Source organism: Thunnus albacares, chromosome 13 (assembly GCF_914725855.1).
Source record: "Thunnus albacares chromosome 13, fThuAlb1.1, whole genome shotgun sequence".
In the NCBI taxonomy this organism is placed as follows: Eukaryota; Metazoa; Chordata; class Actinopteri; order Scombriformes; family Scombridae; genus Thunnus; species Thunnus albacares.
In genome coordinates, this window is record NC_058118.1 from 14,320,296 (window position 1) to 14,347,908 (window position 27,613).

The following is a 27,613-nucleotide window of genomic DNA, read 5'->3' on the forward strand; positions in this document are numbered from 1 at the left end:
GAATTCGTTACTGATTTCAGCCTCTTGAGGCACAAATGCAGTAGTCTCAAGCCAATGACTACTGCAGAACTAGTAGTAACGAGGGCGGGGCTGCTTATATTTGCCTCTCTGCTCCCCATCGAACGAGCTCTATAAGTTCCTCTTTACCACCTGTAAAGGAGGACAAACATCTTTGCCGACCGTCGTGTGTGGACGCAGTTTTGGGTACCATCGTTTCCAAGTTTTTTTTTTTTTTTAAAGACCTCTCAAGGAAATTGTCAATATCCTGGAATCCCCTCTTATGCGCTTCTTTTGCAAGGTAAAGAACAACTATGTAAACGTTGCATTTTGCTTCATAGCCACATGCATGAAAATGTTTGGTTTTTTTTGAATGCGCGATTACTAACTTTCTAGTATGTGTATCCCGGTTTTGACTTGGTGGTTAACATGTCAGTCAGAGGCCCCCATAGAAACACGCTTCCCTTGCGTAAAAAATGAGTGTGTATCTCACACGCTGCAAACCACATGCTCGCTTCCTTCGGACCCCATTTTAACTACTTTACAGCGCTGCTGCTCCCTACAGCATGCCTGTGTTTGTGACAGGGGGGGCCAAGCCCGAGGAAAGTATCCCAACTGTTCCTTTATTTACTTTTCACACAACTTGCACCTCACTATTAATGTTTGTACCGGATTCAAAACTGGTCTGGAACCGGGACTGAAAGGTTTGCATATACTCTTTGTGAGGGGGGGGGGGGGGGGGGGGGGGGGGGGGATGGTAAATGTAGTCTGGACTGGAGTGAAAGCAGCAAGTGGCCCCACACACAGCAGAAACTGACATGCAAGCAAGCAGCAAATAAAGAAGAGGTTGGAAAAGTACTCACATACTGTAGAAAAGTTAAAATAGCAGGGTGGGAAACCAATTGCTAAAATAAATTCTTTCAGTATCAAATCATTGATCTGTCTTAAACCTTTTTATAACAATGTAATAATACCAGACATTAGATAGATGTAGTGTTTGAAAAATTATGAAAAATAGTAGTGTGGAGAGGACATTACTTACTTACTTACTCATTCATCAATTGAAATACAACCTACAATCACAAGAACACAGGATGTTGACAGGATGTGAGCGTATATAGTGATGGGTGCTTATGATAGAGGCATGAGTTGGCTCAACCTAATGGATTTGCACATGAATTTGGCATTTGGAAAAACAGCTTGAATACTAAATAATCATCAGTCTTGTTTAGTGAAAGATGAGCATTTAAATGTCTGACCCCAGATGCTCAATTAATAAATAGCTAATTTTTTTATGTTCCAATTTAACAGTATTTTACAAATGATACTGCCAGTAGCAAGCCTTTTAGATCTCGATGGCATCAGCTCAGACCATATCTCATATATCTCCAGTCAGTCTAACTTTAGCTGGTCTGAAAGTGGGTCACTAGCAGGCGAGTTGCTGACTGCAGGGTTGGAACATGTCCTGTATGTAATCTGTACACTGTAGGTGGGCAGATCATAGGGGCAGATAACGCTGAAGAGTGTGAAACCTGTGAACAGAAATAGTCATTATTATACATTCTCTCATTGGGCTAACTTCAAGTCAATGAAATAATAGTGAAATTAAAATATTCCCCATTTATCTGGGGACCCCCATGGTAGTCCCTCAATGACCCTTGGGTGTCGTCTGACCCCACTATTAGAGTCACTAAAGGGTGTGTGTGTGTGTGTGTGTGGAAGCTTTCCAGGTTCACTCAGATTCTGGAGAGGGCTTTAGCATGCAAAGGGGCTTCATATTTCCTGTTCGCTGCACCTCTCAGGCTAACTGTTTGATTGCCTGTATGCGCAGTTATACCAGCATGAACTTCTATTTGCTCTGAACTGTGTGTGGCTTTTGTTCGGACTCATAATGAAAAAAAAAAGATGAAACAAGTTGCAGTTGGTGGTTTTTGACTTTGACTTGCAGTGTGCCAAATGTGAGTGACTGTAGCTGCAGTAAATAGATTACAGTGTGTACATAACATGAATCAGGACGTATTACGAAGTTGGGCAATAGTAATGCGCACACACACACATACACAATACATATTTATGCTTAAACTTGAAAACCGGTTAACTAAAATATTCATGTTCTTCTGGAGATGTTGGCTGTCTCTCATCTTTGGCCAGTGCAGTTATAGTCCACCCACATTATCTTAACTCCTCTGAAGACAACTCGGCACTAATCAGCAAAGAGGCTGCAGTGTTCAACAGAGATACCAGTGTGTTTTGCTTTCTTTGATACACTTGAAGTCTGAAACTGAAAAAAATGAAAGGTCCTCCAGTGTCCTGACCTTAAAAAGCTGAAATAAGTGGAGGAGAGGGGCCAGTCTTTTGTTTCCTAAAATATGTGATTATTTTACTGTCCCAGACTCAGGGAGAAGGATGAGAGCAGGCAGGGTGGTTGTTTGTCTAGAAAGGCAGAGGGCATGCTGCCTGTCATTTGTCCTTTTTCATAAGTTGTTAGTTTTGCTATAAATTTGGCTAAACATACCAAAAGAAGAAGGTGCTCTCCTAGGTACTAGGTGCCCATAATTTAAACAAGTTCTAAATTACTCTTGAAGTTGATTGCAGATACTCCTTATTTAGGAAACATTATGACCTGCCAATGCATTACTCATATCATTTCTTTCTGCTCTGGGAGGTGGTGCACACCATGACTTTGCTTGTTCCTGACCGACTGACTGACTGACACACATTGTTGAAATCCACACGCATGAAAAGTTCAAGGTGACCCAGCGGGGCACGTATGAAACGGCCACCATCACAGTCTGTTAAATAGCAACACATGCTTTGTTTATATGCGCTACTGAAGCCCAAACGATAAAGTCTTTGCAACTTAGTTACCTGGGTAATTTAGATGACACCAGGAAATCATTGCAAACATAATAAGTAACCAGATTAGTGATGTGAATAGACTATTCACAGGGTATTTATACTATTAGCACAGTGATGTCTATCTGGCAGAGTCGAGAGGCATCATGTGTACACCAAGCTGCATGGGATGGGAACGGATAAAAGCTGGCAACAGGCAGCAGTCATCGTGCCACTGTTGCATGCCGTCCTTTCTCCTCTATGCATGCAGGCAGTTACTTAGAGCTTAGCTAAGCAACAGTGAGCAAGATCTAACATGCATTATATGTTATGCGGGATAGTTAAGCGACAAAAGACAGATGAAAAGCCAAAGACACAAAGTGAAAATGAGTTGCTGTTGCTTGAGTGCACTCCAGTTTATGTATATGTGCACACAAAGATACTGTCGAGTCTTCTACATCTTAGCTTGCCAGCATGGTATGATCTGCCCTCTGTAGATCATACCATAAGCACATTCTGCTGAGTGTATGGTTTTTCATTGACTATCAGCCCTAAAGCCACATGAGGTAAGGTGAAACCATACTCAAGGGAAATTTCTTAAAGGTGACTTACCAGGATAACTCTGTTAAGCCAAATCTCTATTGACCATCTGAAATATGTTTTATCTACTATTTATTCAGTTTTTAGAAGATGCACTTCATTAATTACTGCCATATAAACCCAATTATTTGGTTGTAGTACTGAAAAAGGCCCTATTTCAGCCGTCAGCCCTTCCCTAAATGTCAAGCAGTGTCATATTAATGGTCTACTTTCATTGGTTCCAGAGACTCACACCCCCCTTCCCTGTTCACTCACTCCTTCCCACTGACAGACACTGCCTCTACTTTCTCCACAGTGGGTTGAGTACTATGCTTTCTAAAGCCTGTGGTATTCTCTACTAAATAATCATTCCGTTACAGAAAATCAAATAAAGCATCCATACATAAATGTGTGCACTTGCGTGCATGAGTGACAGCAATCCAAAGGCTTATCTGGATGCAGCCGCAAGTTACAGACGCATTTTTGTAGATAAATTGGGTTACTGTGACTATTTGCATGTTTTTCGAGTGCAACTTTGTGATTGCATAAGAGTTAATATGCATCTGGAATTACTACTGTAAAATTAAATTTATCAAGGTTTCCACTGTCAGCCAACTACTTCTACATTATGACCGTGCGTGCGTGTGTGTTTGAACACCCAGTAGCTGCTTGGAATAGCCAAGCCATGTGATTCCTCCAGATTCTATTTCAGAACGGCGTCCGTCAAACACTCTGCACTCTTCACAGCAGCTCGAAGAATAGTTAGCAAATACGTTGTTTAATCCCTTTAGTTGCCATCGTTCCTTCGAACTTTCTGCTCCGATCAACAGGTGAAGCGTATCTTTAGGTGGTTTTGAGTGCTGTAAGTATTCGATTTCTTTGTATTTTCTCATTCCTCTGTATAGAAACAGATTATTGCAATTTTGACATTGATGTGTGGCATTGACATGTGCATGTGTATGTGTATTTCATTATGCTCCCTGTTTCAAGCATGTAAGGTTGTTGTGAATCGTCAGATTTCCTTTTGTTTAAGGTGTCATTATTTGGTCTGCTTAACTGTATTGACAGAAGACTGTATTGACTCAGCAGTTGCATAACCTGTGTACCCAGGTCAGGGAGGGGTCATGTGGTTCATATAGGCTACTTCACTTTCCACTGTGTTTGTATGCATTCCTATAAGCACTTTAAGATTACCCGTGGCTATATGAATGGTATTTTCTCTAAGTTTTTTTAAATGAAATTCCCAGGTTTTACAATAATGTACCACAGGTGCCGTTATAGTAATCAGCTATTTATTTATCTGGGCAGAATAATAATATAAGCAACAATACAATGGTTTTGCTATTTGAACTTCCCAACCATGCTGTTACGTTTACTGGAATGTTGCAGTGCTTGTTTTTGAAATATGTATTTCATTTTTTTTAGTTTACATAATGTGTAAATGCAAATACATGGATGTAGATTCTTTCTTTCATGATTATGGTCTCTTTTAGTTTTCATTCAGGAAAAAAAAGTATGCGGTTATGATTTAATCTCTATGAGACATCTGCATATCCATGAATTCCATGTCAGTACAGTATACCATATATTGTATTTAACGAGACACAACAAAATACCCTACACTAACACATTTGTGAAGTATAATTTTGTATCAAATTAGTATTAAAAGCTACATCATAATATTGCGGGTTCCTAATAGTTGGCAGTAGTACAGTGTTATATGATGTCTGAATGTACACCTGAGTGATTCTTTCCACACCATTTCTAAAGAGAACCACTGCTGACATGCAACACCATTTGATTAATGACACATTGCAAACAATAGTGACCTCTACAACACTAACTAGCAACTGCAAGTAGGAGAGATGGGATTCTTCTGACTTGTGTTGTAATTTAAGCTTGATTATGGTGAAGAATTAGTACAACAGGAAACACAACTACCAGCCACAAGCCAGTTAATTAATAAAGAAAAGTGTTTTTAATATATATGGAAAAATCCTTTTTTGAAGCTTTTATTTTGTTTTTGTTAGATCTGTGGAGATCAACCACATTGTAAAACCTGTGACGTCTATTTTTGTAAAATCTATAAGCTGTTTTAATGTGGCTGGTTGAATGCCAGTCATACATACCTTAGGAAAACCATAGTTTTGTCAGTGTTGTGTTTTTAGTAGCTCATCTCTGTGTGATCACTGCTAAGAAGAAGACAATTGCAGTAAATGTGTTGACGGGTTTCTCAGAACACTAACATGAATTTCTCCATCTGCAAACATGATCTTTGTGTACAAGTGTATAAGACATTTTACAGTTTATATGACTCCAAAATATTTTATATGTGATCTAATAGCCCAGGTTGGAAAGTTTGGAAAGTGTTCTGGAAAGAAAAAAAGGCTGCAAGGTCATCACCTTAAGTCAACCTTAAGTGGAAGTTTCCATGACATGTGACGTGTTGCACTGTCCACATGACCTTTCTGGTTTTGTGTCCTCATGTCAGTTGGTTCTGGAGAGGTGCCATTGTCTAGAAATGGGTCACAGTGTTATGCTACTGCATGTCACTCACTCAATTCCCGACTTCTCTCTTCCACAGGACATGACACTGCGCTTCAGCCAGACTACCACAACTGAACTAATTTTGCACTAGGACATTGTTTATACCCCTGCCCCCCAACCCCTCCTTTTTTTCCCCCCTTTCTATTCCTCGATCTGCCCTCCACATTTTTTCTCCCTCCAAATATCAAGTATTACTTCTCCGTATGTGAGCTCAGCACTGGGGAATGTGCATGAGATGTTGGACAGACTACTGACCACTATGGAGCGGGGTCATACAGCTGCAATTGGCCTCCAGAGGGAAGACACAGTGTCAAACTGTGTTGGCTGCTCATTCCTTCCCATATTCTCAACTTTTTTCATGAGCACAAACTCTTGCATTTAGATATGAGTCTGTCAGAAAGTAGCATGCTGCCAAAGATAAATCTGTTCCAGCTCCAAGTCTTCAGTTTAGATACAGATAATGTTATGCATGGCTGCCTGTGAAAACAGGTGTATAATGTCTTCCGTGGCTCTGGAGGAGGTTTCTGATGACATCATCAGGGTTTATTTTGGCTTAAAACTTTTGAATAGAAAGCCGGCATTATAAACTGGAAGTGAAAGGTCTAAAAGAGAGACCACAAATTATGATATCACAGCCCTTGCTGCTTCAGCATTGACTATCTATTTTTAATGTGTCTTGTGAGCACAGAAGTGCATTATTAAATTACTGGAGTATCCCTTAGATTTTAGCGTTCAAGGGAAACTTCAGTATTTTTCAACGTAGACCCTGCTTTCCTATCATTTTGGGTCTAAGTGACTAATGAAGACAAAAGTTTTTGAAATTGGTCCAGTATTGAGCAAGAGTGGTTCAGCCAGTGGCTGCGAAACAGGCTGCAGTGTAATCACACGTCAAAGTACGTCCACTAAAAGTGCTTAATTTTGGCACTGACAGGCTCAGATTGTTATTATAAGCATCTGACAACGAAAGTAAACACAAGAACACAGGAACTAGCTGCATGTAGTAGTGACTAATTTTTAAATTTCTGTTCCCATTAGTCACTTAGACCCAAAATGATGGGAAAATAGGGTCCAGGTTGAAAAATACAGAAGTTTCCTTGCAAGTTTATAAATTCAGATCTTCTATTTTCAAGCTGATTTTCTGTCATATATACACTGTTATAATGTTGGATGTCTATGTTATTCATGGTCAAAACTGAGAGTCAAAAGCCCAGGCTTCAGGCTGCTCTGAACGCTCCGTTTCTAAAGTTACCTCTACTTACCAAAATGTCAAAATGATGTCAGAGTGTTTGCACATGCCCACAAACATCTGTCCGTTCTTTAGTCTTTGTTGCTAAAGTTGTTCCAAGGGTTGTTTGTGTTGTCTTCTCATATTTTGGATCATTTTTTGGCTCAAATTTGTATGTATTTTAGAGGTTGACATTTTGAATAAAAAAATGAGGAAAAGAAGTGAAATCCTACTACTACTATTTGTTTACATTGCTGGCTGTGTCTCAGCAGACTTCCAGAAGCTGACCTTTCAGAACAGAGCCAGGAGCTAAAATGGCCTGTTTCAGACAGAGACTGAACTGAGGTGCTGCATAAAGGGCCACAGAATATAAGTAGAGCCCCAGAATATAAATATAGACCTGGAAATGTGAATGATAGGTGTTTAGGTGCCTTTAAAATAAGAGCAAGTTGCTTGTGACTGTCCATTTCCGTCTACTTTGGCCCATTTGTTATTTTATTTGCTTTCTATTAAGTCTGTTTACTTTGAGCACTCAACTTCATGGTGGACTGTCCTTATTTGTACTACCCCAAGTAGAAGTTTTATTACTTCAGGTATGTGTAGGAGTAACACAATGCGATGAGTCCCCGTTGCATGTTTCAAAACAGTGTTTCTGTGTCATGAGTTATGATTCTCTTTGTGTTGAACAGTCTGTTCAAAGGCTTTGCCTCCTCTCCTGTGAGTTGTGTTGTGTTATGTAACATATGTCAGCATTGTATCCAGCAATAAGATGGATTATCCCTATAGGCCCCTGGTTTTTTGGCTAGCAGTCACACATTGTGGATTTAGGTTGTGTTATGTAACACCCCAAGAAACCGTGTTCTACTTAAAATAAGTTTGTCGAGCACCAGTGAACCCCTTGAGCTCAGTAACTCTTACCTACTGCAATGTGATTGCAAACGTGGCCTCTATATACTTTTCACACAGACATCCAACAGGCTATTTTTGGTGTATATTTTGTGTTCAAACTTAAGTCTTTAATAAAATTATACTTCTGTGGTGACCTGTTCATTTAAGAACCCCTAACCCTTCGTTATGTCCCTCCTTTGCCTCCCTTTTAAGGTGTATGTGACCTCTCCCTTGTGACCTCTGAGCCCTGGTCAACCTTTTCCCCCTTGCCTCCCCTACCCTCCCTGAGGCCAGACTGTGATCCATGGCGCTGCTTCTTAGTTTCGCAAAGCAGTTGTTGAGGGTGAAGGTGGTGGACTGTAACACAGAGGATTCCCGTCTTTCCCGATGCCTCAATACTTTTGACCTGGTAGCCCTGGGCGTGGGCAGCACGCTGGGGGCTGGTGTCTATGTGCTAGCTGGTGCTGTTGCACGTGAGAATTCAGGTACATTTGTATTATTTTAAATTATTAAAAATGCAGTGTGTTGCAAATTTTAAAACCTCTATAATCATGTGATTTGCATTGCCCCCCCCCCCCCCCAGGTCCTGCTATTGTGCTGTCTTTCCTGATAGCAGCATTAGCCTCGGTGTTGGCTGGCTTGTGCTATGCTGAATTTGGAGCCCGTGTTCCAAAGACAGGCTCGGCTTATCTGTACTCCTATGTGACTGTAGGGGAAATCTGGGCCTTCATCACTGGATGGAACCTCATCCTCTCCTATATCATCGGTAAACATGAAGCAATACCGCATTTCCTATTATGCTGTTCCCTTTTTGTTGAGGTGCAGAAAGCAGTTTGTGTTCATTTATAGTGGAAAAAAGATGAACAAAACAGGAAACAGTCACCAAGAGAAGTCCTCTCTCCATTTCAGGTACCTCCAGTGTGGCCCGTGCATGGAGCGCAACCTTCGACGAGTTGGTAGGGAAGTGCATAGAGCAGTTCTGCAGAAAGTACATGTCCATGAATGCACCAGGCATACTGGCAGAATATCCAGACATGTTTGCTGTAGTCATCATTATAACCCTTACAGGTAAAGACACTTCTACCTTTCTGTCTCTCTCATGTTTTCACTTTTGCTTCACATTGCTTGTATGCTTTGTCTCACCCTTGGACTTTTAACACTTGGTACAGTTGACATTGCAGATATCTATGACAGATACTTTGTTGACAAATTTGAGTACGAAACAGGTGTAATTTATTCAACAGTCCTTCCACGTCTCTTTCTCCAACAAGTGTTAATTTCTTTCTTCTTTTTGTTTCCTTTCTCTGTCTTTTCCATATTTAAGGTTTGCTGGCATTTGGGGTCAAAGAGTCAGCGATGGTGAACAAGGTTTTTACGTGCATCAACATCCTAGTCTTGCTGTTCATGGTGGTGTCCGGACTGGTCAAAGGCACTTTGAAGAACTGGCAGCTAGACCCTGAAGAGATCCTACATACCTACAATACCAGTAACTCCAGCCTCAAGTAAGGACATGCTCATACACACTCAGCTTTTTGACATGTCCATGTTGTTTCATGAGGCATACTTTGTTATTTTTGATACTGTATTTTTTTCAGCTGAAAGGGTCAGTTCACCCAAGAAGTTTTGCAGCATGCATCTGCAATCATGCATCATTTCTACCTCCATCCCAGAAACAATGTCTCATATACTCTGGATAATTTTTAAACAACTAATTCGTCCAATACAGTTTGTTTTTTTGACAGTTTTAATCGTTCGTTTCTTCACATTTCCAGTATCACGGACAACCCACCTTCCAAAGAAAGGTTAGGAGAGGGTGGCTTCATGCCATTCGGTTTCACAGGCGTCCTTTCCGGAGCTGCTACCTGCTTCTATGCCTTTGTAGGATTTGACTGCATCGCCACCACAGGTCAGTGCAGGAGGATACCAGAAAAAACTTCCTCTGTTTTCTGGCCCCTTTTGTTTTACTTCTCATATCCCTTCTACTGCCTAATGGGCATGCTTCAGTTTTGGTGGTGGTGGTGGGGGTGGGGGGGCATTTCTATCCTAAGCTTGTCTAAACATTCAGTAGTATTACATAAGAGGGGCAGGGCAGAGAGAAAAGATGCTGTTTAATGCATTTGGCCTAATTCTGCTCTTGGCAAAGTTCCAAGCACTGTGACGCAGGTTAGGGGGGAAAATGTTGATGTGAGGTTTGTGGGGGGGGGGGGGGGGGGGTGTTCCTCATGTTTTTCTACGCTGTGTACTGTTCATGCATGTAGTTTCTAATCTGCTCAGTCTGTTCAAGGACGCTGGCTTGTAATAAAGGGAGAGTTAACAAATTTCTTCCAGCTTGCCTGCTCTGTGGTCCCCCAGCCGTTCCCACCCCTCTGTTTCCTGAATTCTGATTGGCTAGCGTGAAGTTAACCCTGAACGAGTTTGCTTGAGTATGGCTTGTGGGGGCATGTCTGTCACACTCACACAAACACAGGCAGGCCTAAGCCATTATATCATCTGTGTGTGTGTGTGTGTGTGTGTGTGTGTGTGTGTGTGTGTGTGTGTGTGTGTGTGTGTGTGTGTATTCTTGCTACCTAAAGTTAAGTTGGCATGAAGCCATCATCCCCTTCCCCCTCAACACACACACACACACACATACACACAAACATAGTCACACAACTGTTACCACTGTTATGCTTATGACGCCTGACCTTGGGTCAATCAGTGGCTGTCACCTGTCATGGACAGCAGTGCATGAGAGGATCCAGACACAGCGTTAGACACACACTCCATCATTGCAACATGATTTCATCGCAGAACAAGACCTGAGTGTTCACCTGTGGACCACTGTTGCATAAGCGCCTGCAGCTGAATAGTTAGGTGTTTCAGTCTTGTGGGGTGAATGGAGAAAATAAGTTCCTTGTTCGATTTGCTGCAAAATACCATGCAAAAGGCTTCTTAAATCTGTCAGTTTGCCACGTTTAGTGGAATTCTGCCAATACTGCTATAAAAGATTAAATGATGCATACAAAATCTGCTAAAGTCCTGCATTAAAATGTGTGTAGTTTGTTACCACCAACAGTAGTGTGGCTGCTAATGTAGGGATGTCAGGCTGTTGCAATGACAGTTGCACAAACGATAATTTAAGAAAGTAAAAATTTCCCTCCAGAATGAAAAAGCATGTTCCATTTAAACTATTTACGGAGACAAGTGACAACTTAGTGGACAGTTCTGTTACTTTTATGAAAATGTTACTTTCAATGCAACCAAAGCAGTTTTAGTGATCTGTGATCCTGCAGCAATTTATTATGTTGGCCTAGTTGATCATGATAACTTCTCAATCAAAAGTGGTGAACTCTTCTGAAACCTTGATGAGTTGCACTCATCGTTGAATGTCTCAAGAGCCAAACCTCTTCAGCCAAATAAAAGTGCACTTTCTACTTTGCTTAAAGGTGCAGTGTGTAGGATTTAGTGGCATCTAGTGGTGAGGTTGCAGATTGCAACCAACTGAATACCCCTCCACTCACCCTCCTAAGTGTACAGTCTGTTTTCATAAAGGGCTCACTCTAAGGTAACAAAATATTTTCAGGTGATTAAAACATATTAATGAATATTATATCCCATTTCTGCCAAGCCCTTTCCGCTAGATGCCACTAAATTCTACCCACTGCATCTTTAATAGGACAATCGGTCGCAGTAAATTGTTTTGTGTCTTTTGTGTCTGACAAAATTTACAACCCCTTTAACTGTGTTTTTTCACTGTCTGTGCCCTAGGTGAAGAGGTGAAGAACCCCCAGAGAGCCATTCCTATCGGCATCGTATCCTCTCTGCTCATCTGCTTTGTAGCGTACTTCGGTGTTTCTGCTGCCCTCACCCTAATGATGCCATACTATCTGCTGGACAGCAACAGCCCTCTTCCTGTAGCTTTTAAATATGTAGACTGGGGAGGAGCCAAATATGCTGTGGCTGTAGGCTCTCTTTGTGCTCTGTCTACTAGGTAAGCCCTTACACACGCCTGCATTTGTCTGGTCTAAGTTTAAAATACACGCTTATGTACTCTCTTACACATGCAGACATATATGCATATGTGTATATATGTGTGTGTGTGTGTGTGTGTGTGTGTGTGTATTATTTATATATATATATATATATATATATATATATATATACATATTATTATATTATTATATAATATATACACACACACACTAATAATAATAATATATACACCCACACTATTATATATATATATATGATATATACACACACACACTGTTTGTGTGTGTGTAACTGTGTGAGTGTATATTTAACTTCAGTGGGCATTTGATCCCTTAACTAAAATAAGACTATTGCTAAGAATATCGTACCATCAGTCTATGTATGTGGTTATGTAACACTTGCTCATGTCACCAAAGGCCATCACAAGCTGCATCTTTACCAATAATCAGTTTTTAATTGTGGTATTCATGTACATATAGTACCAGTCAGAAGTTTGGACACACCTTCCCATTCCCTTGAACGAGAAAGTGTGTCCAAATTTTTGTCTTATACTGTATATACTTTATATTGCACATCATTTGAATTAATATTACTTTTATAGATAATTATGATAAATTAATTATGAATTATACATGAATTATATCATTTAAAAATGTGTGCATAGTTTACTTGAGGTGACCATTTGCATCATCTCTGGCGCTCATATGATCTTAAAAGCACAGCAGATGAAAAATATTGGTTGATGCGTGTGAACAGAAGTATGCTTTGATATTAAATATGTTCCTGCATGCCACTATATAACTATATGTGTATCATGTTGTATAAATGAATGTATGTATACTGTATGATGTTCGTTGTATATTTGAGCTGGTGTCTCTGTTCATGTATGTTTCACGGCATTCTCATGGGTATAAGTGTGGATACTATATATCCTGGTTTTCCCCCCTGGTAGCCTGCTGGGTTCTATGTTCCCTATGCCCCGTGTGATCTGGGCTATGGCTGATGATGGGCTGCTTTTCAAGTTCATGGCTGAGATCAGCCCCCGCACCAAAACCCCGCTAACTGCAACCCTCACCTCTGGCGTAGGGGCAGGTGAGACACTAACACGCATGTTTTAAAACGGCACCCATGTTCACTGAAGCTTCTTTTCATGCTGCTGGGCTGAGCTGTGCTGGGTTGCAAATGATCTGCCACTTGCAGATTCTATTTTGGCTGTGTTTTGAAGAAACCTGCCAGAAATCAGCACTCAAGCATGAAAAGGGAATTACTAAGTGTTTCTAACCCTGTCTTACATGGCCAGGTTTCTCTTTTTAGTTGGTTGAGGCAGTCCAGGTCATAGTATTTCTTCTTTTTTGTTCTTGTAACATGGGTTAGTGAATGAACTTTAAGAGACTTAAGGGATATTAGCACATTGCATCTTGGGAGTAAGAAGGAATATAAATGCCATAATGAAATGCATGCTGTAGTAACAATAGATGATCCGCTGCCTTGGAACGGAAAGTAAATGCATGTGGAACAACATATTTGTTATTCAAGAGGAAGAAATTGTGCATGCTGGTATCAGAACATCTTTACTGGTATCAGTCCAACATCATGCCCCTGCAGCTCTTCAGTGTAGCCGGTCGTTCATTGCACGTTCGTCAGCCCTAAATCCACAACTCCTATCTTGCCAGTGATATTCGTCTCCTTTCGCTAATTCTCCCCCCTCTTCCATACTGACCTCATTCAATTCTTCCCTTCCCCTTGTACATCTACTCTACACCTGTCACCCCAATCTGATGTTTTCCTCCCCACGCCATCCCCAGTCTGTTGGGTTCCATGTTCCCTCTACCCCGTATCATCTTTGCCATGGCTCGGGATGGCCTGCTCTTCTCCTTCCTGGCCCGTGTCAGCGAGAGGAAATCCCCCATAACGTCAACTATGACCGCCGGGGTTATGTCTGGTAAGATGAATAGGGAATGTCAAATAGGAGGCATGACAAAGAGTGAGGAAGAAGAAATAGATGTGATGTGATGTGATGTGAAAGTTGAAATAAGACCTCTTTGTCAGTATGGGAATTAGCACAAATAGCAAATAGAGAGAGTGGCTTGTCCATAACTTGTGACCATTTAAACATGTTTTTTTTAAATTCTGGAGTTAACTCACTATTTACTTTCATCTGAAAGGAGTTGTGTGGTAGTAAATGTAGCTACCAATCGTGTTTGTTACGCCACTTGTGATATATAATACCAGTCAAAAGATTGGACACATTTTCTCATTCAAGGGAATGAGAGGGTGTGTAAAAACTTTTGACTGGTACTGTATATATGCTTAGAATTGTGTCCTACCTACAACAAACCTGTTTAGGACCTTCACAGAGTCTACAGCCATCCTAGCAGCTTTGTGAGGTGGTGCTTTAGCATGCTGATGTTTATCAGATATGTTAACCACTTTAGTTTAGCAGGGTCAGCCTTATGTTCCCTCATGAATGTTTTTTTCCCCACTCAAATTAGGTCCTATGTTCACTGAGCCCCATGTTCCCTCAGCATCAGTGCCAGCCTTTAAATAATGCACACAATGTGCTGTTGGGGTCCCCTGAATGGTGGGGGTTTGGGTTAGGGTTAGAGGGTTAGGGTTAGGGTTAGGGTCAGACAGACAGACAGACAGACAGACAAACAAACAAACAGACAGGGGCAAAAACATTACCTCATAAACATTAGACACACTCCCAGTTTAGCATGTTAGGGAGTTGGAATGACTAATAAAAATTCCACACAAGACCTTAACCTCAAATGTTTATGGAAGGTCAGAGGAGTAACTTCAAAACACATTACAGTCCCTTTTTTTTTATAACAAGGTTTCTTAGGCTTAAACATGTATTCTCAACGTTCCATCTCTCTCTCTCTTTTCTCTTTTTTGCTCTTTGAAGCTATCATGGCATTTCTGTTCGACCTTAAGGACCTGGTGGACCTGATGTCAATAGGGACGCTGCTGGCCTACACATTAGTGGCTGCTTGTGTCCTGGTGCTCAGGTCAGTGGAAGAGAGACAGTATATGTAGAGTTTAACTGGGGACACCGGGGTTGAACTGGTGCATATTTTTTCCTGAGTTATCAAATGTTCATGCGTGAATGTGTGGAATTCACAGTGGCAAGCAGCTGGAGAAGTAATTTGAAGTTGGTTCAGCTTGAGGCTGTAAGGTTATGCTTGTCAATGTCATGTGTAACCAGACTACATTTTATTGTAGTTACTGCAGTGACCAATCTTGCACACTTTGCAATAATATCACCACCTTCCTGCTGCCTGGAGTTTGTGTCCCTGCATTCATATTGAAAGCAATCTCATACTCCATTGATTTTATACCGCGAGACAAATTATGACTGACTTAAACTGTTGTTGCTGAAAATTTTGCTGCAGCTGACAGTAGGATTGACATTACTCATAAGCAGGTTCATTGTGCACTAGTGTTGCAATATTATTACTGCATTACCACTGGGACTAATTTCAAGTGGTGTGAATTCAGAGTAATGTTGCAATGGTAAAACAGCTCTATGTGTGTGTGTGTGTGTTTGATTGTGTCAGGTACCAGCCCACGCAGCCCAGTCTGGTGTATGAAATGGCCAATACCCAGGAGGAGGCGGAGATGAGCGATGGCATCAGTGCCCCCAGTATGGGCATCCTGCCTGGTGTGGAGGAGAGGCTCAGCTTTAACACCCTGATGTTCCCGGACAACCCTGAGCCGTCCATACTGTCAGGCTTCACTGTCAACATCTGTGCCTCTCTCTTGGGTATGTGAACATACAAGACCCATGAGCATTGGGTCTTTATTTGTCTTGAATCCAGGTGTACAGTAGATTGATAGTAGATTATAGTAGAATTAAAATATATTTACTGAGTCTAGAGTTACGCTTGAAATAATCTAAAATCTGGGTCCTTTTGATCCTATTGTGTCCTTCTTGCAGGACTGTTGATCCTGGCATTCAGTGTACTGGCAGTGCAGGGGGGCCTCGCTATGTGGAATATTGTAGCCCTCAGTGTCATCTTCATGGCGTGTCTCCTCCTCACCTTTATCATCTGGAGACAGCCTGAGAGCAAGACGAAACTCTCCTTCAAGGTTTGAGCTGCAAACTCAATCTTTAAAGTTTATGTCTTTCACTTCCTCTGGTCCTTACACGTAATGTTTGCTTTTCCTCTTTTGCTATGATATTTGACTCTTTAGGTTCCACTGCTACCCTTCATTCCAGTGATCAGCATGTTTGTCAATGTCTACCTGATGATGCAGCTGGACAGAGGCACTTGGATACGATTTTCAGTCTGGATGGCTATAGGTAGATAGACTCCATCTCTATCCTTCATTTCTTGTTTTTCCAGGGTTTAGACTGACTTAATTGTAAAAATGATATTGATCCCTAAAAGGGAAATAGTCTTTTGCCTCATAAACCATGCACTTCACTGCTGATGCTCTGTTGATGATCAGTTTGCTTTCTTTAATAGCTTGAACTAAGGCAGTTCAACATGGTTACCATACAGTCCACTTTATTATGTCATCAATCTAAAAATGTAATCTGATTTTAGAGATGATAACGGTATCTCTTGTTCTGTTTTTCAGGTTTCCTGATCTACTTCTGCTACGGTATTCATCACAGCGCCGAGGCCACTATGGTCCACTCGTCTCCAGACACAGAGATGAACGGCTTCAAGCTTGACCATGATTCAGCCATGTCACCAGAAAAGGAGGCCTTCCTCCACAACGGCATCGAGGTCAGAGAAGATGATGAAGGAGATTTGTAGGAAGGATCAGAACATACTGTACATTTCATCCTGCCCTGACGCCAGTCGGTCTGCGCGTATTTTTGACAGGACAAGTCCCAGTCCCCTCATTGGCAGTACTCCCCATTTTGGCAGTTGAAAGTAACGATAAATAACTAAATAACTAAAACCTGTGACTTTCCCCTTCGGCTGCTGGGTAGAACACAGACAACTGGTGGTAATTCACGTGCAAAAACAGGACTTTTGAAGCCTCATGTTCTATCATTTCAGTATTTTGTTTGTTGCCCCTTTTGCTTGGCCTTGGGTTTAAACTGCCGTTGTCATTTGGCTATCTCAGGGGGGAGGGGACATGTTGGAGACATGAAACATGTCAATGTTTCCTATAGGGTCAGGGATACTGGAAGACCATAATATTTGCTTCGGGTCGTCTGAAGAGTGTCTGGATTACAGTGCTGGCAGTAGAACTATGTGCACATGTGCAATCAGCTTTTCCGGATGCCATAAAGTTCAACAGTAATCTCTATTTTTCTCTTTCTTTCTGTTAAAACATAAATACTATATAGCTACATTTTCCTGAACATTAGATCACAGTCAGTATTAAATACAGATGCCAATAGCTACATTCTCTTATTGCAAATGTGAATACCTGCCAACTCTTATGTAACTGATGCTGAAATGCTGCTCTAACAATCCTTCGTGACAGGTGGGAGCTTGCACAATACACTGCTTGTCAATTATATAATTACCCTTGTTCACTAGCAGAACAAGGTGGTCGGGCCACTGGTTGCACCTATAAGTGGACCAGCAGGGAGCTGTAGCCTACAGTTTCTGCGTGTCCAATTTCAAGTCTAAGTATGATGCAGAAATAGTTGTTTTAATCTAGGTTAAAAATTCCATACATATAAGATTCAGAGGAGGAGATGAGGTCTAAAGCCTAAGGAACATTTTAAATTGAGTAGTTTGTTAACAGATGTCTGCATCCTCTTCATAATAATAATGACAGATGTTACTGATACATGTAAAACATCAGGTGAAGACACTGACAGTGTAACAACCAGAATACACAAGGCACGGACACCGCTCGACACGTCTGTCACAGCATGGCTGCAGCAGAGTGCGTCCATTACAACCAACTGAAGCTGCTACAATGACCGCAGAAGCCGCGCAACTCGTCTCTATTTAAAAAAACAAGTACAAACTGTTGAAAAATGATTGAAATAAATACCTCATTGTACCAGAGGCAATGCAATGCAGCAGGAATAATCAATGTGTATCCATGATCCTCTAGTTAATTAATTCAGTAGCAGTTAATATAGCCTACCCTTCCAAACCCTACATAACCAACTGCATTATCATTTGGCAAAACGCAATATGCATGCATTGTCAGAGATGGACTCTGTGTAGCAGGTGGAAAACCCAGCTCCGCCCCGCCTACGTGACGTGCCATCCGTGCCTGGTGTATTTCAGCTGTAAGTCAGTTAATGTCATGTAACAGGAGATTTTCACAGTGCTGGCTGCTGTGTCTTTTTGAATCCATAGCTTGTAACATTTAGTTTCCCTTATAAATAATACAGGCCAACTTTTTTTTTTTTTTCTTCAAATGTTTAATTTGGGTTTGTGTTTGTTCCCTGTTTATTTCACGTCTTTCTCATGTGCCTTTTTATTACCCACTTCTTAAAACGTGGTCATTTCCAGTGTGTTTTTCAGATTCTGAATCTGATTGATTCATTTTTACAATGAAGCAAAAGCCATCAAAGAATTTGATCAGGTACACCTTTCTATTTTTAGCTTGTATTCATTAAAATATATAATACTTTAAGATAAGTTTCTCTTTTCATAGCCTTAAAAGTAACTATTAATTGGTTAACATTTAGATCACCAATATTCCCATTAGCTGTAACCCTCTAGTGCATTCACTGTGGTTTTGGGAGTCTCTTACAACAAAGTAGCTGTCTATAAGTAGCAACATGTATAATTAAGATTGTGTATATAAGATATTGTTTATATTTCTTGCAGTAAATTATTTGTAAATTGGAGAAAAGGCTTTTTGTTATTTTGAATGCCTAATGACTTTTGTGCATAACTAGAAGCATCTGTCTGTAGGTGCTTCAGTTATGGCAGATATTACGTTGCCCTGCAAGTGTCAAACATTGCGTTCTTTATATTGTGTTTACAGTATCAGTGCAACTGAAACTTTGTATCCTCAGGGTTGGCAAAGTCACTGCCTTCACCTTCTTTTGTCATGACTTTTACTTTATTAACAAAAAAAGTGCAGTTATAAAACTAGAAACATGAGACGTTGGCATGACAACAGCAGAAACAAGTTCATTGAGGTCATTGTGAGCTGCTTGTTATGTAGCCTTTCACAGAAGTGTAATAATCTGACACCTTCATCAACCATACATGACTGACTTTTCTAGCCGTTTTTGTTATTTGTGAACTGAACAGCTTAATGGACTGAAATTTAGCAATATCTACCTTTTTTGGTACTTGCAGAAATAAACTTGCTGTTTCACAAATAATCAAAGTACATAAAAATCACATTTACCATCAGTCTATTTGTTTCAACTAATTTTATCAATTCACAGTCTAACATTCTAATTTACACTCCAATCATACATCGTGGTTTGTTTTTCTCTCTGTGACATTTACTGTACATTAGATTTTCTGTTGAATTAATATGAAGGGATTCATGTATAATTGAAAATCTATTGCTGTCTATTGCTACATGTGATGCCAAATCTCAGTGTTTACTTCTGCAATAAATACACATACACTCATATATAAATACTCTATCCTCTAATAACACATGTTCTGAGAAGGTTCTTCTTTCTTTGTGCTTTGATGCTGCTTTAAGACCTTACTGACCTTAGCTTTCCCCTTTACATATCATGTGTGTCACATCATGAGGCTTTTGATGTTTCAAATCCAGAAGCAGCCAGTGTTGACGACTGGTTACTTCATGTTGATGTCATTTTGCTGTGATTAGATAACATCCTCTGGCTACTTTTATGTTTTTTATTGCTGCTTTATGGTTGCCTTTTCCCAGGACTTTTTTTTTTTTGGTGTGTGAAATTATGTGTAAATTTTGTTGAAAAAACAAAAAAGATATGTCTATTATGGTCACATTAGTGGGTCACTCATTATTCATGGCTTCTCATTTTGTTAATCAGCACTGTGGTTCATTCATTCACTTGATGTTGCCTTATATAAGAGGTGTAATCTTTTCTTTTTGTTGAGATGCTGGATTTACGCACAAGCTGCAGCTTTTTAAAAACCAAATGTGTATCCTGGGGAGTGTGGATGTTCTGAATATTCTTGGCCTTGCAAAAACTCACGGTCCGCTTAATAGACCTACATCTCCTACCGGTCTTCTTCAGCAGACAGAAGTGGCTCAGTTGTCAATGTATTAACGCCAACATGGACTGGCAAAGGGTCAAAATCACTGACCCCTCAGAAGAAAGACTGAAGAAAGATCAAGGAAAGCATTCAAACTTACTGTGGGTCAAGTGATGTTAAACTCCGTTTGCTGAGGAAGACAGTGACATGTGGTGAAAGCTCTGGATAAAGCTAGAAAGTGAACCTTGCCTTATGGTGTCAGATATATTTTCAGTCATACCCCTCCAAATGCTATCGACAATCATAAAACAGCTTCCAGGTCACTGTTGAAACACTATACATTGTCTGACTTGGTGACAAATACAAAACTAGTGTGTGCATGTATATACTGTAGAAGTTAAGGATGCCTGTAATTTGTTTTGGCTTGTGTCTTTTGTCCGCTGTTGTCCTTCTTGTCAAAATGTTTCATGCATCACTTCTGTAAATAAAACTAGATTTCCAAAAAAAGCCAGACTCCTTCTTCTGGGCGGATGTTTATGGTGAAAATCTTATATAGCATGAGCAGACTTTTCATTATAGTTCTCTTATGATCCAGCAGAGAGCGCGATCGTGTTGAGAGACAGAGAGACAGAGAAAAAAAAAAGCCCGGGTGCCTAAGCAGGATTCACTGCCAGGTGTCGGCTGCAGCATCAGCACCGCTCCTCCTCCTCCTCCTCCTGTCCGCAGCATCTCCCTCTCTCTCCCTCTCTCTCTGCACTGTTTCCACTCAAAGCGAGAAACAGAGGGAGTGGAAAGACACGCGCGTGTGTGTATGTGTCGTTTTGCAACTCCTGCATTTGACCGACATTCTTCAATGTATCAACAGCAGAGAAACCTGAAGGTAAGTCGCGCACCTGAAAACATCCTGCGGGTAATTTGCAGCGGTGCTTCGGTTGAACAGGCGTCATCAGTTTCTTGAAGAAGTGTCGCACGTATTTTTTTCCATGTAGGATTCGGGTCTTGTTGCGTAGTCGGTTCGCTCAGCATTTTGAAATAAACACGTATCTGATTGTTTAGTTTTCGCAGGCCCGATGCTGTGAGGTAATTTATAAAAATGCACAGTTTATTCCCTCAAAAAATATATTTGTATGACTGTAATGTGGAACTTGACCCACAGACTGTAAGTGGAGCAGTAGGCTGGTTGGACAGTGAGGTCAGACGGGGAAGAGCAGGTTGGTGATGGATGGAGCAGGGTGATGCTAATGATCAGACATAGATTATCTAAGCTTTAGACCTGACTCCAGCTATGATCCACTGCACTGACAGGTGACAACAAGGACAGTTTGAGGGAATATATTTGGAAGGATTCTTTAAAAAAAATATATTTCTTAATTGTTTTTATTTTTATGCATTGTGTTGTCAGATTTCTGGGATACCAGACTTTATATGATCATCTCTGGCATCAATCTAAAGATATATAAAATTTCAAAACAATATCAAAGCCCCATCCTTTATAGTTTTTCCTTTATATGAGAAACAAAAGGGCTGAGATGCCAATTGTTTTATGGATGTGTGTGTTAGAAGTGTTCATTTCTTGGATTACAGTGCTGTTATGCATGACTCAGACTTTAGCTATTTACCAATGAAGTAGGTTTTGAAGTAGTGTAAGCCTCACATGAATAACACAAAGTCTCTTCTGTGAAATACATTCATTCTATTTTTGTCCCTTTTTTGTCTACAAAGGCATGAATGAGGCTGCCCCGCTCTTGCAGCTGCACACATAAACACCTCACTTCTTTTTTCCTCTTTATTTTCTAACTACTGCGCAAAGCCTGAGGAGCCTTAGTCAAAGGCACAGTGGTAGTATGCGCTTTAGTTACTCTTGCAACAATTCCCATGTCCTCAGCTTCACCTTTCGGCTACTTTAGAGGGCTGAGAGGAGAGGGAAGACAGGAAGGGATGGATCAAATAAAGGCGAGCAGATTGAGGGCATGTATTTCACACTCAGCTGTCTCTTGTCCTGATTGATTGGTGTCTGTTGATCAGGTTGTCCTTGAGGCAGTTTGGGGGCGTGTTGGGGGGGTTAGCAGTTTTCCTGTCTTTGTTAGTGTGCACATGCCTAACACCTGACAATAAATTGTTGTACTTGTTTCAATATTCTCTTCAAAGTTGCACAGTGTTTAACATTTTTCTGTGTTACCCAAATATGTGATATATATGTTTCTACCCTGAGATGTTACGTATAGAATACCTGTGGGAAGTGTGGTTTTTGCGTTTATTGGAATTGTCTGCTGCAGTTATTGATCCCTATATCAGAGACTTCCCACATTTATGGATCTTCTCAGTCCATTTTGTTGAATCTTTGCCAATCCCTCCCAGTCATGTTAATGTGGAGGTTGACACTGCATCAAAGCAGGGCAGCGGAGCCTGTGGCCTTGGCTTGTGCTGTACGCTGTCTGCTGTTGCTGCTGTTCTAGATGCTGATGCATGTGTGATTGATTCATTACATCTGACCTCTGCAATGTCTGAGCAGCGATCAATTCAGCAGATCTCTGCCAGGAAAACCACTCGCAGCAGTGTGTGTGTGTGCGTGTTTGAAGTTCTTTGGCTCAGGTGTTTATGTATGTGTGTGTGTGTGTGTGTGTTTCTGCAGGTATAAAACAGTTTGTCACAAAGCCCATGAGTGTAGCGCCCCGGTGCGACCTTCAAGGTCATTTTATAGGACAGAACAGAGGAGGAGGAGAAAAGGGAGGGAGGGAGAAAATAGAGATAAGTGAAGTGAAGGAGAGAGCGAAGGAAAAGTATGTCAGTATGCCTCTCAATTACATGTTGTTTTTGCAAGGTTTTATTTATTTATTAAACATGTATTTTTTCTTTTTTTTTCATTGTATTGTGCTAATGGATACTGCAGTGTTTTTTACGTTCCAGAGTATAATGTGTGTGTGAGCATTGTATGTAAAAGGAGTTCAATTTGTGTGTGTAAAGAGAGGGCAGGAAGAGGAGGAGGCTGCGGTTATTATTCTAACCCGTGTTGTGATCGCTCATAATTAAACAATTTGGAGGCTTCTTTTTTGCTCAGTATGAGGATGCGTTCGCTCATGTGACTGCATGTGTGTGTGTGTGTGAATTGTGTGCGAATGTGGTGTCAACACACGTGCAAACGCACACTCTCAAATTCACGCCGCCTTTGTCTGAAAGGTGGCAATGAGCTTGTCGTACAGTAGCTCCTTCCCTGCAGTCACTGGCAGGACATCAGAGGGGGGAAGAGAGAGGCACGCCTCCACCGATGACACACACACACACACACACACACACACACACACACATACTTACACTTGCCTGTCTCATTGGGAGTCAACATGAAAGACCTTTTTCACTCGTGCGGATGTATGTGCAGACATTTGCATGTGTGCATTTGCTGGATTTGCGCAGGCAGATCTCGCTTCTTTTCTGATGCATGTTTTGGTTTTTTTCAGCGCAGTTGTATTAGTCAGCAAGCTACAGTCCCTTATTAAGCTAATCAATGAATGAACTGAAACAATGCAAGCGAGAGCAACAGTGTTATTATAAAGACAGAATTGTGCTATTCTTAACTGTAAAAAGCCACAGAAACATTCAGTGAGCCCACACCATTCATTTTTAATAAGACTTGACTCAACACTATATATCTTGAGCCTTGTTTATGTTCCCAAAAATAAACTCATATGTGAAAACAACAGCATATGTGAATCCTTAAACTGAGCAGCGTTGCTCTTTAATTCCCCAAAGGAGTTCTTTGCCCCATCCTGTGCACTCTCACCTCCCTTAGTCTTTTTTTTCACACAGACACAGCCAGTTCAAACCCTTAACTTTTTTTTTCTTTTTTTTTGCACATCATCACCACCCCAAAACCCTCCGTTCGCTCTATTCTTTGCTCCCCACTCACTGATCCTTTGCCAGTTCTCCCTCCCCCCTTCCCCCACACCCCTGGGGTTTGCCACTTGCACATTACGCATGCATACACACACTCACACGTTACAATACTAACTAGAACCTCCTGCATCCCCATTCTCTCCTCCTTCTCCTCACTCTCTGCAGCATCATTTGTTTCTATTATCATATTTTCCTAAAAATAACAGAAGTGACTCAGCCCGGTTAAGTTGCGCTCAGCTTTTCTTTGTCTGGGCTGTCTCACCTTACCGTATGTGTGTGTGGGTGTGTGTGTGTGTGTGTTTGTGTGAGCATGTGGTAACTTCCTCACAGTCCCACCGAGAATTCTACTGTTAATGCGTTATTTGTCTGCAACAGCTTTTGCATTTGAAGTGAACTCCTCTTCTCTCCTCTTTGTCGCTTCATACAGCCATGCAAGAGTTAACATTTTTCTCTGCGACAGGAGTGAGGGTAGTGGGTGGAGGGGCTTTGCTAATAACAATGCGGTGCTATCAGCAACCAGCGTGGACAGACACCCTTTTTTCTCCTCTCCTCCTCCATGCCACCCCTGTCTGGATCTATGCTAGTCTGTGTTGTAACCGCAGGGCTCAATGAGCCAATGAACACAAACCTCGCATCTTCCTCCTCCTGTTCTCTCCTACACACCGTAGCAGACAGTTTATTTTTTAATCACCCAAATCTCCCTACCAGTTCCTTTCTGTTTTTTGTTCCAATTCATCTCCTTCTCTTGCCATTTCTCCTTTTCTGCCCCGCACATTTGTCTTCCATTTATCAACTATAGGCTGCATAGCGCTGCAAAACCAGACAGGGAGGCAGAACTATGTCTGATTTAGAGGAGATTCATTCCCAGTAAGCGACACTGAAAAAAAACCCAACAAAAACAACAATTAAGGAGAGGGTAAGGTGTTTGTGTTTGACAGACCTCTACCTGGAAGCCGTTCTCCCAGTGAGAAGCTGTCTCTTTGTCTCTGCTCCTGCTGCAGTGATGGTCATTGACTGAGAGTCTGCGTGTTTTGTGTGTGTGTGTGTCTGTGTAGGTGGCACTCATATTTCTACATGTGTAACTTTGTAACATGCTTGCTCACATTGCATTCATACATTAAAGTGACATTTTTAGTGGTTTTGAATGTTGTTTGCGATCATTTGTTTGCTTTTTTTAGTTCAATTTGTTGTCTTACAAGAGGTGTGAATAATTAAGAGACAAACCTTGTGTGTGAACGTGTGCTTGTCCTGAGTCATTTTTCATTTCGCGTCAGCTAATAAATCCTATTATTGTTATATTTTCCTGACGATTTCATAGCAGGTAGCAAACACTGCCTGCCTTCGCACAATAAGGAAATAAATCAGCTTTTATTGCAGATGATCTGATTTTCTTGTTCTCCTTATTCAGTTAAGTATGACCACCCACTCTGACCCGAAATCCTGCAGAAATCCTGTTACAGTCCCCCCCCCCCTGCAATATAAAATAACTCCCCCTGGGGTACAAAAAGGCGCCTGACTGTGTGTGGGAGTGGAGTGGGAGAGAGAGGGGAGATAGAAGGGATTATTTGGGCAGATGTAGTCTGCTGATGTGCCATCTATAAGGATGAAAATGGGATTGATCACCTCACCCTGCCCTCATTAACTCTGTATTATTAGGGTGAAAGGGGGAACGGATGGAGAGACATAAGAGGAGGAAGAAAAAGAGACAAACATCAAAAGGTTTTTTTTTGAGAGAGAGATGAAACAGATGAGAATCCCTAAAAGGTTAATTTAATACAATTATGAGCTGTATTGTCAGAGAAGTAAAGATTGTTGATATGAGGTGCAGGTCTGTTGTTGTTTTCTGATGCACATCTCTGCAGAAAGTGCAGAACAACAATCATGCAACTGGAGGATACTATTTCTAGATATTTCCCAGCTCTGCTTCTCTGCTCTGTGTGATGATAATCCCTTTGCTGTGCATAGTGAGTTGTTGCGAGGTTTGCGCGTACAAACACACAGGCACAGTTTAGTGAATCATCACTTGCGAAAATTCTGTCTACAGGGTGTCTATTGTGTCTTCTGTGAAAATGGAGCGTTTAGCTTATTTCACTGCTATTTCTGTCTCTGTTGTGTCGTTGACAGAGATGGGAGGAGAAGAAATGGATGACTAAAGCTTAGCCTCTTTCTGAATAGACTTCCTCACTAAGCTTTATCCTGCTGGTTGATTGCAAGTAAGTGAATATATAGTATAAAGAGAGAGGAATTTTTTTTCCCCCAAATTGGACAAGAGGATGAGAACAAGGAGGCATGTTTTTTGTCTGTCCAGCAAAAGCTTTAAGTATCCACATGTCTGTAGAGGGTAGATGTACATAAGTTCACACTCTCACACACATATTTCAAAAAACAATCCAGCCTTGGGAAAGTGTACAAGGACATGCAAGGATGAATTCATTAGAGATTAATTACATGCATGCAAAGACACAGCATGTACTGTATTAGAGGGATGGAGTTTCATCTTTTAAAGATAACTGCTACACTGCATTTAAATGTAAATCCTGAACTAAATCTAATTATGTCATGTGGTAACACTCAAGAGTCATAAATTATGGTTACGAACATGTCAACACTCTGTCCATTTGCACTTGCCTCTTTTGCTTTTTCTATTTCAGTGTGCTACAATTCACATCTCTACAGAAGTATGTGTGTAGGTATGGATAAAGGGAGATGGGACAGGGGGGATGTATATGTGTGTGTGTGTGTGTGTGTGTGTGTGTGTGTCGTTGGGATTCCCCTGGGACTACAGAGCTATAAAACCTGTCTGCTCTCCAGTGGGGGAGGAGTGGAATAAAGCAAAGAGCCAAAGACAAATGGCTTCTGTAATAGCCACATGTGCTGCTGGACCGACAACAAAGACACTGAGAGAGGGCATGTGTTGATATGTGTGTGTGTGTGTGTGTGCAGGTGAGCGTGTTGGCTTGTGTGTCACTATGCGCTCATATGCGTACACACAGTTTTTGTGTTCTCACATGTGTACAGAATTTTCTGATAACGCAATCCATCTCACCAGCATGACAATGAGATATTTTTTTTGGGGCAAGTTCTTTTCAATTAGAAATTTGCTTTTCTGAGTAAAATTTGTACTTAACTGCTGTCATTAGATGTACTTATATCTCCCTGCGGAACAGAAATGTAAAATATGGAAATATGCTTCCAGTTTCATCAATGGGAGCATTTAGTATTCAATAGCGTTATACTGTATATGCTAAAGGATTGTCAGTAATTACTTCACTCTGCTCTCTTGGGCTCTTCAATATGCCACTTCAGAAATGGGGTTCTATAGCTCTTACTATAGAGGTTCAGATGATGTATCCCCCCCCCCCCCATCAGCCTAATTATAAGCTGTGGCTCTCCTGCGATAACTCTCTTCCTTTCTGCATCCATCTGCATGTCTCATCTCTCCCACCTCATGTGTCTGTCTTATTCCTTCACCCACACAGACTGATTCTTGCTCGTATTCAGAGAAAAAAAAAAAAATAGATGATGATGATGAGGAAGGCTCTCCCTTTTCCAGTTCTACTCCACTAAGGATTTTATTTTTCCCTCCATTTTC

General features: G+C 41.0%; 2 protein-coding genes across 6 annotated transcripts in view; both read left to right on the top strand.

The window, feature by feature from the left end:
* The first annotated feature begins 97 nt into the window (after nt 1-97).
* Nucleotides 98-20,637, top strand: slc7a1a (solute carrier family 7 member 1a). Of its 3 annotated transcripts, none has more exons than XM_044370044.1 (13): nt 98-298; nt 8,285-8,556; nt 8,655-8,837; nt 8,981-9,139; nt 9,396-9,573; nt 9,844-9,977; nt 11,819-12,041; nt 12,996-13,135; nt 14,952-15,054; nt 15,604-15,809; nt 15,984-16,135; nt 16,241-16,349; nt 16,631-20,637. In XM_044370044.1, exons 2-13 carry the CDS (start codon nt 8,376-8,378, stop codon nt 16,810-16,812), a joined length of 1,950 nt encoding a protein of 649 aa, XP_044225979.1. In that variant the 5' UTR covers nt 98-298; nt 8,285-8,375; the 3' UTR covers nt 16,813-20,637. The 3 variants fall into 3 exon arrangements, with proteins under 3 accessions (XP_044225979.1, XP_044225978.1, XP_044225980.1); XM_044370043.1 differs by lacking the exon at nt 98-298 and adding an exon at nt 4,076-4,273; XM_044370045.1 differs by lacking the exons at nt 98-298; nt 12,996-13,135 and adding exons at nt 4,086-4,273; nt 13,849-13,985.
* Nucleotides 20,638-20,852: 215 nt separating this feature from the next.
* The window catches only part of mtus2a (microtubule associated tumor suppressor candidate 2a), a 38,614-nt gene continuing 31,853 nt past the window's right edge, over nt 20,853-27,613 (top strand). For 2 of the 3 annotated variants that reach the window (XM_044371625.1, XM_044371628.1), the window contains exon 1: nt 20,853-21,010. The gene's annotated coding sequence lies outside the window, so the exon portion shown is untranslated. Of the gene's footprint in view, nt 21,011-26,150; nt 26,235-27,613 lie in introns of those variants that run through there. The other variant, XM_044371626.1, reaches the window with a different exon arrangement.